Below are 20,832 nucleotides of genomic sequence, written 5' to 3'. Positions count from 1 at the left end.
CAAGAGGAAGTGGGGTTTAATATCTCAACCACATACATAAATAGTCAAATATAATCTGCATGTTAAAGATTATAACAGTTCAACAGAACAAAAGGAATGATTCAGAACAAATTTGGAAAAACAAAAATATCTGATAATACTGATTTCTAATAAAAAATACTCTCCATATGCCTAAACATGAGAATACAGAGAGATGTACATGTCTCTCTCTAAATAGATTATTACAGTACTTTAAAAGTGTATAAAAAATAAAGTCTTTGAAAGTTTGTCTGCTTTAAAATTGTACGTTTGCGTGGTCCTGATCTGACTGGAATGTAAAGGTCCGCTCTCTTTTCAGTGGCACATCCGTGACGTCATTTCCTTCTGTTAGGGGAAATAGCACTGCATTAGCATGGCATAAACCATCACAAAACCACAAGTTTCAAGCATCACATATGTTCTGGCACCTACCACATATCTGCATTCAAAAAGCTTTGTCTAATAAAAAGAACCTGCCTCTGATATTCAATTATCATGAAATTTACTTATTTTATTTATAGATATAAATGTTATGTTTTTATAGTGAAATACATAAAGATCATCTTTCCTTGTTTATATATATAGATGCAAAAACTTTGGAAATGCAAAGTGACTGAGCTCCTGATGTCAGTAATAGGACCTGTGGGTGTCACCTGATCCCACATCACCAATTCAGCTGTGACAACTGAGAGAATGAACTGTTGCAGCTATAGAACGAAGGGGTTTTCTGCCTGTGATGAAAAAATGATAGAGGCTGGAATATCAAACCTGCTGACTCATTCTGTCCTAGTGTGGCCCTACCAATTAGCAAAGCCATTACAAAATGGGCTTGTTATCTACTAATCATGAGATGAAGCATTAGCGCTTGTTTCTGTATCTGTCGCTCTTTGTTTCTCGCTTTCTGCTCTCAAGAGGTTATGGGAACTCACTTTGACATGTTTATAAACCCACACATACACAGGCATATAATATTAAATAATATGATATAATAAATGTTTTCCTGTAGCATTTTACTGCAGATAAAATGTTTTCCTGTAGCAATTTATTGCAGATAAAAATATATAATATAATATGATGTAATATAATAATGTTTTCCTGTAGCATTTTCTGCAGATAAAATTCCTAAAGCAATTTAATGCAGATATAATATAAAATGAATATAATAAAAAAAATGCGCTTTTTGACTGTTGTTCTCTTTAACACATATGCTTACCAGTGGTTCCAGCTCTTTGTGGTCTATGAGGTTGAATTCAGTAACAAAGTTATAGAAATGTTTGTAACAGGTGTTCACATGGGCCTCTGCTCCCATCTGGCTCACGCGGTCAAAGTGGTGGATGTAGACATGGACGAATACCCGGAACAAACGAGACAAGATCTTCTTCGCTACCTGCATGAAGGTCTTAGGAAATGGTGTACCTAAAAAAATAAATAAAAAACACACGAAAATGAAAATAAACCACAAAGAGAATGAATAACCTACGTGTTTTGATGAGAAAACAGTCTCAAGAGCGAGAATTTCAAAAGCTAAACATTGTTAACGGAGTGTTAATACTTTTCAAATACATAGTGGTAGCATACAAAATTACACACACGACAGATCAAAAGTTTCTGGTCAGTACAACATCTTTTTTTTATGAAAGAAATTAGTTTTGGGTCATTGCGTGTCAAATCAATCAAATTTCGGAAACTTCCCTGACTCATATTTTTGCTTTTGTTCCTTTTTTTTTTTCTGAAGAAAGACAAACATGAATAGTGATGAAAGCCAAAATATTAAATGTCATGGATGAATATTTATTGAGGAATCTTTTTTAGATTTTTAACAATTTTAATTTTAAAAGCAAAAATGACTTTAGAAAGATGGCAGCATCATTATTTTAACATCATTATGTTGCATTACATGCCAACAGTGACAGAAAAATCACTTTTTGTGTATCCAGAACTTAAAGATAAAAATGCCATCGAGTCTGCTGATATCATCAGAGGAGACAAGTGTCTCGTATCTTTGAATGAGAGAAAACTCATTTTCATTTTCACTTTAAAACTTTATTTTCTCATCTGCACGTCCTCACATTATAAGTTTCTTATCTGGGGCATGTGATATGATGGATTATAAATTGCAGAATCATATTTCCACAGCACCATTTATTAATAGAGTCCTGCGATCTGGGTTGTATGCAGACAACCATGTCCTTATACATAGATGATTTTGCAACCGTCTCATTGCATTCTAAGAATCTGTTCCATATGCAGACTTAGTCTATTTATATCCCACTGTAAATTGTATGACCCCATTTGAAAGGCATCACAGGTGTCAGATGGCAGGTTGGAGATAATGAGACAAAGCCAGGGAGATCAAACAGCACTTGACCATCCCGAAGGTTTCTGCATGTTTGACAAACTACATCTTGATTCATAGTTTATTCATGTCTTAAATGCTGCTTCGAATGGTCAACATGTTTTACTTGTATGATGACCTATGATGGCCATTTTGAGACATCCGTGCCATACTAGAATTATCTTCAAATGTCTTCTGCATAGCTCACTCTGATGACCAACAAAGGTTTGGGTTTGGAGGACAAAAAAATTTAAATAATAATAATGTATGTATATATATATATAAACCTCAAAAGGTACAGTATTTTGGGCATTTAAGATACATTTTACAAAGTTTAAATGTTATTGCGTTTCATTCACTGATTTCATATTGTATATTTACTAAAATTGTCAGTTGGTTAAAAGTGTAAAAATGACTCCAAAACGTTCTAAGAAAATGTCCTGGATAATTTGTTTGCCGATACCATTTTTTTTCATACTTTGCTATATGAGCAATGTATCTCATACATTTTAAAGTGTGACTTTGGTGTCAAAATACATTTTGGACTAATAATGAATTAATTCACTCCTTTTTAGCAAACTAACTCGAACCCCAAACCTTAATGTTAGTAATCTAGCAATATTGCTATTCAATCTACAATGAAGAAAACTGTAAGTTACCAGTAGATTTAATGGAAACTGTCAGTAATCAGGAATCAGTAATCAGTACATTTACACGACAATGATGTACTAAAAACAGAAACGTTATTCCTTTGCGGTTTTTTTTGCATACATACACCAATGTTGTGAAAACGATCCCTGCTCACACGGATCCACGAAAACACTGTATTATTCATGCCAGGCCAGTAGTTGGCAGTCACTTTGTAAAGAAACACTACGCGCCTATAGACTGAACATGTAATATGCATGCGCATGACATCACCATTTTCACACATTCGTTTTTGTAGTTAACACGGAGACGATAACGGTATCTTTTTTAAAAACTTGCACTTTGAAACCCGTTGTCAAAGGTTTGCATTTTCATGCCCACAAAAAGCCATTGTCGTGTAAATGAACGGCCAAAAAAAGTTTTCAGTTTTTAGTTGAAAACGGTGTCGTGAAAACAGCCCCTAAGCCTTGAGTTCTTTCTGTTCAGTGTCCAATATTGTCAATGTTGTCTGGTTGTGTTAACATTTAGCTCCTGTGATCTCCTGAGTGTTCCGTTGTTAGTTTAATAAAGACTGTTTGGTAACACTTTTACAAAGCCCAAAGAACACTTCCATTTTTTTTACGCGTATGCGTACAGTCGAACACGTAGCCTTTCAAAGTATACTCCATTTGATAGTGTGCGAATGCAGGCGGTCGGCACATGCGCTCTAGAAAGTTTCATCTTTATCCAGTGTCTGCACTATTTTTCTCCAGAAGTTATGACAGATAATAATGTCTTTGTATTCTTTGAAACTAAAGTTGCGACTATCTTGTAACCCCCTTTCACAAGCGCTTGTCAATATGGGCATATGTTGTTGTTGCAGTCTCCGGTATTTCAATTCAATTGTAATGTGTGACCTGTGCGTACAAAGTACGTATGATTACAAAAACTGGGTGTCTGTACACGTGGTTACAAAAAACAGTTTCTGGTGACGAAATTTGCATCACGCACACTGTGTACCCTTGCGTACATGTAAAAACTGAAGTATACTTTGGACTTTTAACTTGATTAAAAACTAAACGCATCCAACAAATTAAGGAAATGTTGGTCAACAACAAAGTGTTTTGGATCATGTGGTCCTTACCAACATTAGTGGGGAAGATATGTTCATTGTTGATCTGGACTTCAATCCAGTCCATTAGCAGGCTCATGTATTTGGGTGCTGGGAGAGCGGTGGGCTTCTTGTACTTCTGTTCGTCCTGCCAGCGGTACTCGTACTTTGGCCCGCCGGACATAATGGGGCAGGTCTGGTCTGTGCAGGAGTCATTGATTGTGCCGTAGATGAGGTTGATGCGGTTAAAGAAGTCTACCACGTGAACGGCCACCCAATCGTTGAGGTCTTCGCCATGCGGCAGCTGCACCGCTTGCTTCAGGTCCAGACCGGCGTTAAGAGACGCCTGTGCTTTCTTGTGCAACTCAAAACGCTGCGTTCCAGGCTCAAACTTGCGCTTGGGCCGGAATGTCCTGTCCTTGTTGAAGACTTGTTTTAGGGCCATGGACATGGTTGCCGGAGGACGGGATTGTTGTGTAATGCGTTTAAAATGAGCCTTTTGATAGCAGGGGTGCCTGAAATGACAAATTAAAGGATGGATAAACAATGACAATATTGTGTGGAGGCTTCTCGGTAATCAGCGATTGTACTCTGAGGGAGGACGGATGCTGAATGCGAAAAAGGGAGAGAAAATAAAACTAGGTCAAACTTTGTCCGCTCCCGGGTTCCCAGACCTTTTGGATAATGATTTCATTTTATGATGAGAACAACATTTCATAACATTGCACACATAAAGGGCAGTTTCTAATCAATATTTTATGTTTATATTATTTAATGCTAAACAAGATAATATATATATATATATATATATTTTAAGAGAATTTTCTTAATTTTCATGACTTTTTCAAGACCTCCTGTAATATTTCCAGGTGGGAACAAAACACATAAAAAGAGTACTTGTGATTTTCTTTCGGCTCTGACACTGAAATAACTTCAGTCTTTGAATCAACATTTTTATACTTGCATTCTTTCATGCATTTCTTACATGATTCTTTTCTCAAACTCAAGGATTAATTCCAATTTGCTGTTCTTCCATCAACATCAAGTGGTAAAATGTAGTGAGAAACAGAAAACAGATTTTCTCAGATTAACATGATGAAACAAACAATACAATATATCATATCTGCATGTTAAAGAAATGTTGGTCACTGAACAGGTTGTATACACAGGCATTATATTTAGAATATTATGGGAATTTCTGAGTAATTTCCTGTAGGGCACCATGGGTGGCATTTATTGGCCAGGGCAGGGGGATTCCAGCATCTTCTATAGGCTAATATCTACAGTATGTTAATTAATGACACACACACACACACACACACACACACACACACACACACACACACACACACACACTTACAACTTAAATATTGAAAACATGTGAATTTGTACATGTTTCTTAATGAATGGATCCCAGTAACGCACACAAAATGCGAAACAACATGTTGCGCGAGACTCTCGTCTGTACACGCTAATTCCGTGTGACGATGTCGTTTTTAATGGCGTGACCAGGACTGATAAACACATAAATTTAACTTTCATGGAAACACCTAGTTGCGATAACAATATAACCTTTGTAAAAAGCTCGAATTAAATACTCATAACGTTTTTAAAAACGATTTTGTAAAGCGAATGTTTTCGAAGCGTACAGTGAAGTTGAAGCAAACTTACCGCGAGCAAGCGCCTTTCTTGTTCCGCTTTGATGTGAAGCGCCTTTTTTACACCGCCCTCTATTTTGTTCGTTTTTCAAGACCGTTCTTCGTTATTGTAATCACATTGTATTTGCAATTGTTATAGAGTTAAAAGGAACGTGGCCTTCGCACTGTAACAATTATTAAGTCCACACTTTCTAAGGAAACCACAAGCCCCTCCCTGCTGAGCAAAGTACACTTCCTCTATTGAAACATCAGTAGAGCCTCTTCTGTCTGCCACTGAACATGAAGGAAGTGTATTGGATTCACTATGGTTACACACTAACATCAAAACATTTCATGTATTGGAGATATTTATAGCTTAAAAGTTAAAAAGCAGCCTTTTAAATTCACATTAAACTAAATGTTTAAACTTTATTTTAACACTCTCATTGTTACAGTGTAATTATATTTAAGTACTGACTCAGTACTACTGAGTAATATTAATTAGGGTTAGGATAGGATTAGTGTTTAGTTGAGAGTTAGTTGCATGTAAGTTATTACTATGTTAAGTACATGATATGTAACAAGGACACTGTAAAATAAAGTGTTACCAAGTAAATTATTTGTAAACAAAGGGGTCAGGGAGAAGTAATGAGGCATGTGCAGTTTATTGCAAGTTTGAAAACTCAAGAACTGTTACAAAATGAATTAAAATACAAAAGTTTGGGAACATATATATTGTTAAACAAAAGGAATGGCAGGAAACATACAATCACAGAATATTTAACAAAGAGAACAAGACCATAAAGTTTGAGTAAATATGTAGCCTACTTTCATCTTGAAAGTGTTAATGTATGGAGAAAATACATCCATCTGATTTCATTAACTGAAACACTTTTGCAGGGAAAAAGTATTTCTTTGGATAACCAACTATAATATATCATATTTAAATAGTAAATAGGCACTGGCTGAAAGTAGTATTATGAGCACTGATAGTGACAAGCTAATAATTAAAAAAAAAGATGACTTGCATTGCTCAGTCAGATAGTTTGATAGACATAATATTACAGTAACATATATTTTAAAACAGTTTTTCCCATGTTTTCATTCTCTCCTGGCTTGAAATGTTTCCATTTGCCCCTCTGATCACTTAGGAGGCTTTCCATTCTCTGTTTTCATGTAATCCGGTATCTTTTTGGAAATGGAGTAATAGAAAGTTCTCATCTTCTCCTCCACTTTGACAAAGCCTGGCCGTTCTTCATGCCTGCAGAAGACAAAGGAAGTTATTCATATTTGCTTGAGTCCCTCATCCGCACATAAGCAAACAGACAAGTATGACTAGTAGTTTATAATGTCAACAGATATGTGTCCACCCACCTATTTTTATGTGCATTTTGGGATATCATATAAAAATGTATGAAACATTGTATGGAAACGCCAAGATGCGCATAAATTCTAAAAAATATGCATAAAAAACGTATGCACTCAATTGAGACAGACTTTTTTTTTTAAATACCGATAATAAATGTGCATAAACTACGATGGAAACACATTTCCCAAATAAAACCCTCAATGTGCAAAAATAATAAATAAATCACACGTGACTTTGCCTCAACAGTGGATGTAACTGGATAACAAGTCTAACAAGTGAATCAATTTCATTGCACAGCATCTCAAATGTTGGCTTGATCATTCTGAAATGTCTGAGCCAAAGTCTTTCATCAGAATAATTTAGCATAATGACCTGCCAGAAGTGTCTCACATGATTGCGTTCCCAAACACCAGGCATCCGAACGCAGGATAACATGAAAGTGTATATTGTGTTTCGTCTGCGCACTCTGAGATGCAAGTCATTTATGATGTAGGAAAACAGAGCCACAGTGGCTTCCCCCGATTGCAGCAACTTCCTTTTTTATTACAGATATTTTGTGCCAATTTCCCAGGAAGTGACGATCTTGTTCTCTTTAACATGAGATGGAAACGCTGCTTTATCTGCAAATGTTTTATGTGATATTCCAATTTTGCGCATAAGTTTTGTCACAACTTTGGATGGAAACATAGCTAATTTAAGAAACTTGATGGCATTAGATTATACTTACTTGTATGTCCAGCATTCTTTCATCAGTTCATACATGGTATCAGGACATCCAACTGGGCAATCCATACGGCTACCACTTTCAAGAAAACTCATTACTTCTGGGCCTTTCATTTTCTTCATGGGGAAAATAAATGGATGAAAAATCACATGAGCAACTCATTTAAGTTGGTTGTAAGTAATGTGACAGTGTAAATATTTACCTTATAAGGCTTCCCTCCAAAGGAGAAGGCCTCCCACATCGTAATGCCAAAGCTCCAAACATCACTTTTGCTGGAAAACTTGTGAAAATGAATGCACTCTGGCGCATACCACTTCAGAGGCCATTTTCCACCTGTACGGGCCTATACACATACAAAATCATACTTTGAATGACTATTCTTTTAACCTTGGACCTGTACCATCATAGGTAGCATCCAACTTGTTAGACATTATCCCCCCGGTTTTATAGACAAGGCTTAAGTCTAGTCCCAGACTAAAAAGCATGATTTATCTGAAAGCAACTTGCACTGACATATCTTTAAATATGTCAGTGCCATTGTTTTGTCTCAAGATGCACACCAGTAATGTTCTGTTCTAAGGCACGTTTATAAAAGCTACTTAAATGTCCTAATTTAACTAAGGCCTAATCCTGGCTTAATCTAAATCCTGTCTGTGAAACCGGGCCTATATTTCTGTAATGGGCCACTGATGGTCATGTGACTAGTCATGCAACAGGAACAAGGAACTGGTCCTATTGTTAGTATATTGACAGTACAATATAGAAGATTTACAAATGTTTAGAAAAGATTAAATTTCTCCAAGACCACAATAAGTACCTAAAACAGTGTTTACAAAGTGTTATAGAAACACAATTTACTATAATTAAAACGTAATTGTGTTTCTCCCGCAGAACATCTGAGAACAGCCCACCTTGTAATAGTTGTCATCTGCACCCAGTGCCTTTGAGAGGCCGAAGTCACTGATTTTGGCATATTGCTGGTTGACCAATAGTACATTACGTGCAGCCAGGTCTCTGTGCACAAAGTTCCTTCCTTCTAAATACTTCATCCCCATTGAGACCTGATGCATTAACATCACAATGTTTTCCGTAGTGATCTGGTCCCTGAAAGGAACAAAAAGAGTATCAGTGTAAATTGATGTTATTGAGCACCTTGGGTATTTTCTGATTTAGTCAGAACAAGGTTTTAATTTATGACTTTCTGGTCGGCTATTTGCTTCCATAATTCAGATTAGAGCTTTCACAATTTAACACAAAGTGAAGTGGATCAGGAATCACTAAATCACTTCTATCTCAGATAAATATATTTATTTCAAATATATATACAGTATATATATATATATATATTTGAAAAAATATATACAGTATATTCGAAATAATATATATATTTATAGACACACACACACACACACACACACACACACATGTCTGGTCCACTATCTTTGTGGGGACTCTCCATAGACTTAATGGTTTTTATACAGTGCAAACTGTATATTCTGTCCCCTTACACTAACCCTACCCCTAAACCTACCCATCACAGAACACTTTCTGCATTTTTACATTTTCAAAAAAATACAATTTAGTATGTTTATTTACCCATTCCCCTCATGGGGACCGCTGGCTGGTCCCCACAATGGAGGTGATCTCAGGTTTTACTATCCTTGTGGGGACATTTGGTTCCCACAATGTAATATAAATCAAACGCACACACACACACACACATATATATATATATATATATATATATATAATTGATATATAATAATATATGATTGGTTATTTGCTTATATAATTCAGATTAGAGCTTTCCCACTTTAACACTAAGCGGAGCACAAATCACTAAATCAATTCTATCACAGTTTTTTTCAAATATGAAAATAGAAATGAAATTATATAAAAAAAAAAACATACAATAATATATAATCTAATAATTATATATACAATAATATATAATCTAATACATATATATGAAGTATATATATGACATTTACATAATATAAAATGACATATAAATATCAAATCTATAAATAAAAATATCAATATAAAAATACAAATAAATTAACTTTTTATTATATGTATTATAGTTTATGGTCACTATTTATAAAAATCTAAATTTCATACACTATATAAAATTATATTCATACAGTATATATTATATGTTTTAATACATAACAGACTATGTAGAAAACCATTTCTACATTCTTCAGCTATATATTAATAACACACATAAAAGAGTAATTTATAAATGTTTCATTCTGATGAACTCACTTCTTGCTAGAGAGAAACTTGTTGAGCGGGCCACCAGGGGCCATCTCCATCACCAACATGAGCGCTTCGGCCTCACAGAGTCCAATCATGCGCACGATGAACGGGTCACTCAGCTGATGCATAATATGGGCCTCTCGCATCATTTCATCCTTTACTGATTTTTCATTCTCGTTCTTCAACACTTTAATTGCCACATCAATCTGTTTGCTACACAGGAGAAGGAAACCACTTAGGTAATATTTTATAAAAATTAAACTGTCACAAATTTGTATGCTTTTCACCCTTCGTACTTACCTTTCCATTTTGAAGACACCTTTCTTGACACAGCCGAAGTTGCCCGAACCAAGCTCCACCTCGTCGACCATGAGCTTGTCTCTCTTGATGAACAGGGTCTTTTTCTTGCATTCATTTGGATCATCATAAGGACTGGTGAATGCATCATGGTCCATAGGCAAAGATGGACGTGAAGAATCGGATCCAAAAGGCACTGGGCAACATCACAGCAGATGTTATTAGCATGCTATCATAAATTTGCTTTAAACTACACTGTTAAAAAAAGTGTAATTTTACAGGTAATCATCTGTATTTCTTTACAGAGTTTTACCGTTTTGTCATCATACAGTGAAATGCCTGTTATTTTACAGATATTTGCTGTAATTTAAAGGTCCACTATTAAATTTACAGGTAATTGCTTGTATTTTGGTTTTACATCAATTTTACATTTTTAAAAAGGAAATTGTCTGTATTTTTACAGAGTTATGTGTAATTTTACATAAAATATTAAGTAATATTTTACAGATTCTTTCTGTGAAATTTGAAAACAAAGAAAAGAATGTATAACTGAAGAAATCAGCAGTCATTCAACACGTTTTCCTTGAAGATCATTAAGCATGTGTGGGTGAAAGTGAGTTTTTTTTAAGGTTAAATAATAGTATTTGTTAATACAGTAGGCTACACAGTAGGCCTGTATTGAATTATTATTTATTGTATAGTGTTTTAATCTTGTCTTGCAAATAGATGCTCATTTTGATCATCATTTCCTTGTTTTATTCTCCCCTAATTTCATGTATATTTTATGAATAGGCCTATTTTTCCAAATGTGCGTTGCTGCACAATCAGGGCTTTGTGTGTGCTTGTGCGCGCGATGACTCAGATTCAAATTAGCCGCCACTACTTTTCTGTTGTTTAGTCTCGCCCACAACGGTTAGCTGATCTGTCAAGTAAGTTTTACTTTAGTTTTACCGCTTGTTTTTGGCGGATTTATTACCATTTTAATAACCACAGTTTTACTACAAATAGGTCTACCAAGTTTTTTCTTTTGTTGTTTTTGTCTTTGTAGTTAAACCATGGTTAATTTTCGTAAGGGTTAACGTGACTAACTCTATCAAGACCGTTAAGAAATCAAATTCAGTAAACTACTGTAGCCTACTTGATGATAATGATCAGTCTATGATAATGATACAAGAAAGCACATGAGATTAGAATATGAGCACAACATGATGAATTGCATATTCTGCTTGCCAACACGTAGCTATAGAATGTATATAGGTGCATATATTAGGCTTATAAAATAAAAATTGATAGAATGTTTGTGTTCTGATGAAGAAATTAACTTATCTACATTTTGCATCATAGGCAGCCTTTCGGCTGTTAAACGGACAGTTACTGATGCTGCTAAGTCACAGTAAATCATATAGGCTACATTTACTTTCTATAAATGTAGCTAAAATCACATGGCAGCTCAAAACATCTCTGTTAGCCTTTCCTGCTCAGCTTCCAGATCATAGTCAGTTGAGGTTTTGCATTGTCCCAGTGGAACATATTCTGACATGTGTAAATGTTTTAAAATTCTTTTCAGGTCATGTGGAAAGCAGATGATCATGGAAAACAAGATTCCACACATCTATTGTTTTTTGGAACTAGGCTCTGTCATTTAGAAACATGGCTTTTCCTATCACTACTATATTAATGACACATATCTCTACTTTTCATTCCAGCCAGATGATCTGACGGTAGCAGCTCGCATCTCAGCCTACCTGATGGAAAATTCTTGCTGGATAAATGACCTTCACCTTCAACTCAACCTTGCCAAGACAGAACTGCTTATGGTTTCAGCCAAACCATCCTTGCTGTGATCCTGCTGATTTGCCTTATACAACATCAGAAATATCCGGCCCTTCCTATTGGAGCTACACAACTCCTTGTCTAACTCTTGTTCTATCCAGACTGGACTATTGTAATGCTCTCTTGGCAGCTCTTCCAGCATCAGTCAAACCTCTGCAACTGATCCAGATGCTGCAGCAAGACCTATACTCACTGCTTCAGATCTATGTGTCCTCCAGAAGCTTGTGTTCTGCAAGTGAACGGCGTCTTCCCAAAGAGACACAAAATTACTTTCACTGACCTTTACCTGGACTGTTCCCTGCTGGTGGAATGACCTGCCCAACTCAATACATTTTCAAGAAACTACTAAAGATCCATCTTTTTCGTAAACACTTGAACCAATAATACTAAATCTTTGTTTTAATAAAAAATTAAAAAAAATTTAAAACTTGCTATGTGTACCGTGCTAGACTAACTGGGACTTGTCACTGCACTTGTTGCTTCTATCGTTCTCTTAATTGGTAAGTCACTTTGGATCAAATATAATTGTAAATGTATCAAATAGTAAGTTATATTAGAGTAAAAAGGTATACAGCAATTGCCTTGTAATGTGGAACATTTTACATGTTCTAAATTATATACTAAGCTTGTATTTAATATCATTCACGTATCTTGATGTTCAGTGTTTATGTTTAATGACTAATTCTGTAAATGTGCAGGTATTCTGTACTTGTACATTTAGTTAATTTAACAGAAATTGACTGTAAATTTGCTATTATTACTTAATTAGAGATTGGTCAAAGATCCAAATTGAAATTGGATCTGTAAAAATTAAAATTAAAACTGTAAATATACAAACTTTGTATTTGAATGTATGTACTTATTGCATTTTCATACATAACTTCATAGTTATTTTACACAGAAAAACTATATATTAAAAGAAAATTACTGTAGATAGACAGCATTATTATAAACTAACTTTATAAACCCCTAAATTTACAGTTTAACCTGGCAGTTAAATGTTTTTTTAATGTAATTTGACATAATTTATCTGTTTTTCCACAGTTTAATAAGCCATTATCAACAGAAATATACTGTAATTTAATTATTTTTAACTGTAAAGTCAATTCTGTATTTTTACGTTTTTTGCATGTAATTTTGTGAAATGGTTATTTGCTGTAATTTAACGGGATCCGTCTGGAAACCCTGCTGCCAGACTTTTACCGTTTTTTAACAGGATTTTTTTTACAGTGTAGATAACAGCAGTTCCTCTAACTTCTATTGGGTTTTTAGAAAACCTGCAGACATTTTTTTTTTAGGTGCTTCATCCTACAACTGTTTTCAGTCTCATAAACATCCTTATAGTAGTTGTAGTTCTTAAGTAGCAACATGTTGGCAAATTAAGACTTTTTAAGCGCACAACGGTTTAAAAATTCACATTTGAGGTATTATTGTGGGAATGTCTCTTTCGGTATTGTTAACACAGACCTTATTTTACTCATAAATGGAAAACCAGCATTCTAAAAACCCAAAGAAATTCCAGCAGAAACACATGATTAATGCAAGCAGCTCTGTAGTAAATATTTTAGGCTGTATTAAGCCATTTATCCTTGTTGTTGCACAACTGTGGTCCAATTCCAAATGGTTTAGCAGTAATAGCCAAAAGATTATGGATTTATAACTAAGACAGCTCTGTGACTCTGAGAGTTGGACTGTTTTTTTACATAAATTTATAGGCATATTTGTTGATTTTATCACTGCTGTTGGATTGTTTAAACTTTTATATTTTGTACAACTATAAACCTACCCATAGGGGGCGGTGTGTATCCATTACCTCTCGGCCTCCTCTGCAACACACAAACAGAAACCCAGAAACAATTTACAACATGCATTATATAATTAGATGTGTTCAAAAAATAGATGTGTTCTGTCAGCTATACTTACCGGAGCATTTACAAGAGCTAAAAGTGAAAAAAAAGAAGAAAGAATCTTAGCTATTTTCACTCACGCATATTTCTTATAGCTAAAGAACTGATACCTGTTCATATGCATATGTTTAACAGTATTGTGCAGTTTTGGGAGATATATGTTTTACATAAATCACAATTCTATGATGAATAGAAGTTCATACTTGCTGGTGCATTGCTTTGGTTGACACACGGTTCTCTTAGTACAGTCACAAGACCATCAGGCTTCATCTTTAAATATTCAACCAGCTGCCCTCCAAAGGAATATGATTATAAGAAGAAAAAAAGAAAAGAAAAAAACACAAAAAAAACATGAATGACAACTACAATAATAAAATAATACAAAAAGGTTTATGGGTTATGTGATTATGTAAATGTGGATAGGAGCAGGCTTCACTCAGTGTGTATAATTATCAACTTTAAGAGTGCTGGCCTAGATAATTATAATACATAAAGTGGGAGAGAGGCCGCACTATGCTTAAATATATTTTTATTTGCACAGACGTGTTTCGGCGCGTGCAGAAGGCACGCGCCAAAACGCATCTGTGCAAATAAAAATATGCGGTGTCTTCTATACTTCTATAAAAAACGCATCTGTGCAAGTAGGCCACTTTATGTATTATGTGATTATGTAGAAATCTTTGTATATCTAAATTTTAACATGGTCATAAATTTCTATTGTACTGTCCTTTGGATGTTTTAGTTAGTTTGTTCCGACCAGATTACAGATTAATAGAATTAATACATTTTATAAATTAAAATACTTTTTATATATTTTAAAAATATTTTTTGTGCAATACTTTTTTCAATTAAATTAATCTTTAAGTTATCTTTAAATGTACTTTGTCTTCATTTTGGCCAAACACCACAGTATGTACAAATAAAAAAAACTTAGCTTTTAGCTTTTGTACAAAACATAAACATCTATGTCAAAAGGCATTTTAAAATGTTAATGGAACTAAATTAATTCAATTAGAAAAATGTTGAATGTAATTTTGTAAAAGCAGTTTCGTCTGGCGACATTGTGAGAGTATAGAAGACATTGTCTTCTGGAAGACACTGAGAGTATGAAAGACATTGAGAGTATAGAAGACACCATGAGAGTATAGAAGACATCATGAGAGTATAGAAGACATCGTGAGAGTATAGAAGACACCGTGAGAGTATAGAAGACATCGTGAGAGTATAGAAGAGTTTTTTTTTTTAAATGTAAAATGAGATGACAGACTCTTTGATGGGTAAAGCATACCTGCCACACAGTGTCAAATTTAGTTCCTTCAGGCATTGCGTATTTCCCTGATTTGTCGTGTAAGATCTGATAATGGTATACAGTTTTTCCGTATGTCACTGACAGCGCATAGGTGCCAAATTCTTCTCTCTCTCGAACTCTAGAAAACAGATTTAGAAAATTAGAAATCACAGCCCAGCTAACAAAAACATATTCTAAGAATGTTCTGCTAACGTTTCCATTAAGTTATGTTCCCTGCACGTTCAAAACGTCTAGTTTTTTAAAAATGTTTTAAAAGCTTTTTGTTCTGGGTTATATGACTGTTAAGGGAACATTCCATTTCATCATTTTGCAAACACTATGGAAACTTTACTTTTGAATGTTCCCTGATAGAACGTTCTATTAACGTTACTGGAAGTTTAAATGTATTCATAACGTTGAGAGAACGTTAGCCAAAGTCCTGTGAACGTTCCTAGCTGGGAGGTCACATATTTGCATTCCGATGTGCTTGCTGATTGGCCTAAATTATGTTACAGGACTAAATATGTGATCTTGACCAATCCAACTAACTGTCTTTCTGAGTTTAGCAGTTTATGCAGGCCATGATGCAGAGGAAGCTTTTTGAGGCAATGTAGATGAGTAAATACAGCATTGTAATCATCCACACTGCATTGAATTTACTCACGACACCACTGAAGACCCAGCTCTATCTTTGCTACAAACAAAACTGATCATCTAATTTGCATCTAAAAGCAGCCCATGTGTCATCATGACCTTTCCACTCTAATGCTGGAGGAAAACTTGAGACTGTCACGTCTGATGAACCAAGCTCTTCACTCACAGGAACTTTCCATCCGGCTGAGAACCTGAGTACAGTAGTCTCTCACCCTCCTGCCGAGGGATCTTGCCGTGGAACCAGGGCATTTTCTCATGCGCTGTGGTGGCAATCAGTTTTTCTAGCTGTGGGGCCTGGCTTATGATGGCTTGCTCCATGGCCTCCCCCTAAAAAAAGGTAACATAAAAAGTTAAAAGTTAAAACTCATTAAAAATCTGCTAGCATGCACAAGTGTTTCCTTCCTCACTGTTGGAGCATGACAGTAATAATGTTTTTTAAGAAACCATAAAATGGATTAAAAAAGGGAGTAAAACACATTTGGATAAGGGGAATTAGACAGTGGTGCATCTAAAGTGTAATTTGTAGGAAAAAACCCTGAGACCTCTTTTCATGTGCACGCAAGACAATTTCTGCAAGTGTCTCTGTGCAAATGTCACTTTAAGGACTCCATTATACGGTTAACTATAGAGAAATTAAATGCATGCTTATTTAAAGGATAATCAAAAATATGTGCAAATGTATTTCGGCCACAATGTGAAGCTGAGGAGCTGTTACGCGTCATTTTTAAGTTACAAGAATTTTAAGGTTTAGAGTCAATTATTCCACTTTAACTTATTAAAGGTTAAAAAATTTAAATGTTGTCGTCATTTATTCACCCTCATGTAGTTTGAGAAATGATTCAGTGTTTTTTTATCATTCTTCAAAATATCTTCTTTGTTCCGCAGAAAAGGAAACAGGTTTAGAATGACATGAGGGTAAATGATGACACAATTATTTTTAATTTTTTATAAACTATACCTTACTTCATGTATAAGGCAGTATCATTTGTGTAGATCAGAACATTTTTCAAGTTTATTATGTTTTTGTTCTGTGTTGAACTATTTCCATATGTCCCTGATTATGTGTTTTGCTAAAAACATACAACACTGAAGAGAAAAAAGTTAAGTGATATGTAACCGTACTATTTCATAGGGGTGTAACAACATATCCCGTCACAATGTATCGCAATACAAAAATGCAACAATATGTATCGTGGATAGTGTGAGAAAAATGTAGTGTCATTACTACATTAAACTACAATACATCATGTTGAATATAATGTATAATGCAATGGGGGAATTTGAGGGTCCTGATTATGCCAAATGTCTTATGTTACCAGTAAAAAATGGCCTACATTATTTAAACATATTTAAATCATATCAGCTTCAGAATCATGAATTTTTTTTATTGTGGTGTCACCATTGTGCTTTGGGTTACCAGCACCAAGTCCAAGCCTATTCATTTCACCCCAATGAAATTCCAAATTTTCTTGGTGTATCGCAATAATATCATATCGTGAGTTTAGTATCATGATATGTATGGAATCATGACACGAGGGAAGGTATCGCTACACCTCTATTATTTCATAGCCGTGCAATTACCAAATATTAATCAACACTTTGTGGGTCAACGAATCAGAATCAAACCTGTTTTGAAACCCTTACCTCCAGGTTCCAGGTGTGGCGCACATATTCCCTGAGCATATTGTCCCTCAGGCTGTCAAAGACGCCCGTCTTGATTACCGTTTCGGTTGATCGCAGGCAGGGTTTCCTCAAGGTACACACGAGCCCATCTGGGTCTTTGCTGTAGTACTCACAGAGCTCAGCAGGCCCACAGTGAGGCTTCCCACCCGCGATGCAGTACGTGCCATTCAACTGTTTCTCTATGGAGTAATGGTAGAACTCAAGGTTCCAGACCAAGGACAGGACATAGCCACCCAAGCTGCGGAGACACTGGCGCAGGAGAAAGACGCCGTCTCCCATGCCAGCCAGCTTCAGGTGGTCCTCGGCCTCCGAGCGACTGATGCTGCCATAGAAGAACGGGAGGTCCGCGGCAGGGTCGGTCATGATGGAGACGGCGAGGGGTCGAAGAGCCTCACTAGATCAGCAGCTGCGGAAAATGAAGTTTTGACAGAGAAAGACAGAGAGCGAGACAGATTGAAGTGGCTGATAAGTTCAACAAAATGGGGCAAACTGTTGTGAGCATGTGTTTTTGCTGATGTGGGATGTGGGAGGATGTTCCCCGTCTGAACGCATCTCTCCCTCTTTTCTCAGTTTCCCTCTTTTTATGACTTTAACATGAACATTTTCATTTGACGGCCCTGTGTGATAAAATTATTGGTGTGTAGAGGAACATATAGTTAATAAGACAAAGTAAAAGTTGGTGTGGTTGGTGCTTTAGTGTTGCTTTGCAACCGGCAAAGTCTCGCATTCGGATCGAATCACCACAACAGGAAACTCAGACATATCCTTCCCCGCCCCCGCCACTCTTATATGACAACCCTCCACCCTGTGCAGGTGCTGATGCTTCAAGAATGTTCCTAAGCTTGTCAACAGACACATGCTATATTGAAACATCTCGGGAAGTGAAAGAAAATGAAGCAGCCGCTTAGAAAATACCAAAAAAGGCAAAAAGATGCAAATGTGGCACCAAATGTCTATAATGGATTCTTTATGTAGTGATGAACATTTTCCAGTGGCTGAATGCTAATTCTGTGTAGGAGAGTAGGAGGTCAATAATGAAACATGTATGCATCATGTTTTCACCAGAAAGTCAAAACTGCACACACACACACACACACACACACACACAAAAATCCCAATGGCTTTTCTCTGCACGTCACACTTTAGATTCCATAATTTTATGCAAATTATCTCACAATGTCTACCAGACAGAGTTTGAACATGCTCTGAGGTGGAATCACATGAAGTGACAACAAATGGAGGACCCTAGCTTTGATTTAAACCACAGCTTCCTGGACACAGAGCTGCCCACACTTAAAGGGACTATAACAGTTAAAACACAGAGAAAGACCCTGCCGCAGCCACACACACACGCACACACACACACACACACACACAGACCTGAGACCTTGTCTTAAACCACCACAGGCCACAGCAAAGACACTGGGGGACAGGGCACTGTCTGAGAGGAGACATGAGTCTAATGAGGCAATCTGATCCTTTTCCATTTTACATCTGGAATTTAATGTAGGTGTGATGTTGCAATTTTTTACTATTATTATTTATGTTATCCCTGAATGTAGCACACCATGAAGGATTTATACAATATGATTAAAAAGTAAATTATAAGGCACTGGTTAGCTGCTTCGTTGGATTGAATTTTTAAAAACATTTTAGCACACACACACACACACACACACACACACACACACACACACACACACACACACACACACACACACACACACACACAAAAAAAAACATATATATATATATATATATATATATGTTAATATAGATTATATATGTATATATTAGAATGAAATATAAATGGTTTATGAACAGTATGTATGTATATGTATACATACCCAGTATATATGTACACACGCGTACACGCGCGCGCGCACACACACACACACACACACACACACACACACACACGTATATATATATACACATATATATGTATATTATTATTTCAATATTTCAGTTAGGCTCCAGCATCCCTGTGACCCTACAGAGGATAAGCATATTGGAGATGGATGGGTGAATATTACTTGAATATTATATTAATACATATGTATATATTTATAAATTATATACAGTACATACATATTTCAAAATTATATTAACTATAAAATGTATATACATTTTAACTTTTAAATCTATATAAACTATATTTAAATGAAAACTATTTTAGAACACACACACACACACAAATATATATATATTCTGTATATAATTCTGGGAAAGTAGGCTTACTTAGGCCTACTATTAGTAAGCCTACTAGTCTGAATTAGTTTTTTCAGCAGTGAAAGATGTAACTTCAAGATAGATTTGTCAATGTTCAGCGGAAAGTGTAATGGAACTTAATAATTTGTTTGTCTAAACATTATTTTCCGGTGTGAAAAGTGGGTGACGATATTGCGGCTGAAACTCATCGACAAATCTTCTCTTCCGTATTGCGTGAATTTTTTCATTGCGAAAAAAATTTCTCAGATGCATTTAGAAACAAGCAAACATCAGAGAAGGGTGTTCGCTGTCTAGTTAATCTATAAACGGAGCTTTGAAAATGAGCGTCTTTGAAAACTATTCAAGACCAAAATAAGATCAAGGTGTTGAGGCATACGTTCATTTTTAAGGTTGTTTAGGACTACATGAAGAATTTGAAGATGAATTTAAAGCTAAGAAAACTGAGTTGTAACAGCTCTTTTGATTGAGTTCAATAAAATGCCCTAACAATGGTTTCATCGCATTTACAGATTTTCCATGTTCTGAACACAAGAATCTGAACTACGTTGCTTAATGACGCCCAAAATATTCACAATGTTTATGTCCATAAACCCAAACTCAACTGCCTTGAATGGAAACTAACTTTATTCAAAAAGGCCAAGTAGCCTACAATGGAAAGCAAAACTTTCTTTTTCCTATACGTAAAAGGCTATTTGACCCCTGCCCCGTTCAAGACTGCTCACTTTGTTTTTTTTTATTACACTTTTTCTTGTCCAACTTTGCATGATTTTGTGCCCATATTTAGATGGTCTCACAGGACCACTGAAATATCATGGGCATTTGGGCAGTGAAACAGTCTGGATTATTGCCACCAAA

The 20,832-nt window shown here is 35.6% G+C and overlaps 2 protein-coding genes across 3 annotated transcripts in view; both read right to left on the bottom strand.

The window, feature by feature from the left end:
• On the bottom strand, positions 1-5,983 carry mob3a (MOB kinase activator 3A). The gene is made up of 4 exons (XM_082187612.1): positions 5,763-5,983; positions 4,125-4,606; positions 1,232-1,434; positions 1-363 (listed from the first exon to the last, which is right to left on the bottom strand). The coding sequence occupies exons 2-4, from the start codon at positions 4,540-4,542 to the stop codon at positions 334-336; spliced, it is 651 nt and encodes a 216-aa protein (XP_082043738.1). The 5' UTR covers positions 4,543-4,606; positions 5,763-5,983; the 3' UTR covers positions 1-333.
• A 394-nt stretch (positions 5,984-6,377) lies between these two features.
• zap70 (zeta chain of T cell receptor associated protein kinase 70) overlaps positions 6,378-20,832 on the bottom strand; it is a 15,916-nt gene continuing 1,461 nt past the window's right edge. The window contains exons 2-13 of one of the 2 annotated variants that reach the window (XM_082187591.1): positions 17,707-18,151; positions 16,229-16,389; positions 15,409-15,547; positions 14,324-14,408; positions 14,137-14,153; positions 14,000-14,039; positions 10,384-10,576; positions 10,090-10,296; positions 8,733-8,925; positions 8,024-8,164; positions 7,825-7,937; positions 6,378-6,989 (exon numbers count right to left, since the gene is read on the bottom strand). In XM_082187591.1, coding sequence (XP_082043717.1) covers positions 6,872-6,989; positions 7,825-7,937; positions 8,024-8,164; positions 8,733-8,925; positions 10,090-10,296; positions 10,384-10,576; positions 14,000-14,039; positions 14,137-14,153; positions 14,324-14,408; positions 15,409-15,547; positions 16,229-16,389; positions 17,707-18,108 — 1,809 coding nt within the window. In that variant the 5' untranslated portion in view covers positions 18,109-18,151 and the 3' untranslated portion in view covers positions 6,378-6,871. Of the gene's footprint in view, positions 6,990-7,824; positions 7,938-8,023; positions 8,165-8,732; positions 8,926-10,089; positions 10,297-10,383; positions 10,577-13,999; positions 14,040-14,136; positions 14,154-14,323; positions 14,409-15,408; positions 15,548-16,228; positions 16,390-17,706; positions 19,364-20,832 lie in introns of those variants that run through there. The other variant, XM_082187592.1, reaches the window with a different exon arrangement.

Source organism: Leuciscus leuciscus (genome assembly GCF_965113295.1).
Source record: "Leuciscus leuciscus genome assembly, chromosome: 13".
Taxonomy (NCBI): Eukaryota; Metazoa; Chordata; class Actinopteri; order Cypriniformes; family Leuciscidae; genus Leuciscus; species Leuciscus leuciscus.
Note: the sequence above shows the minus strand (reverse complement) of the source record. Positions and strands in the feature narration are given on the sequence as shown.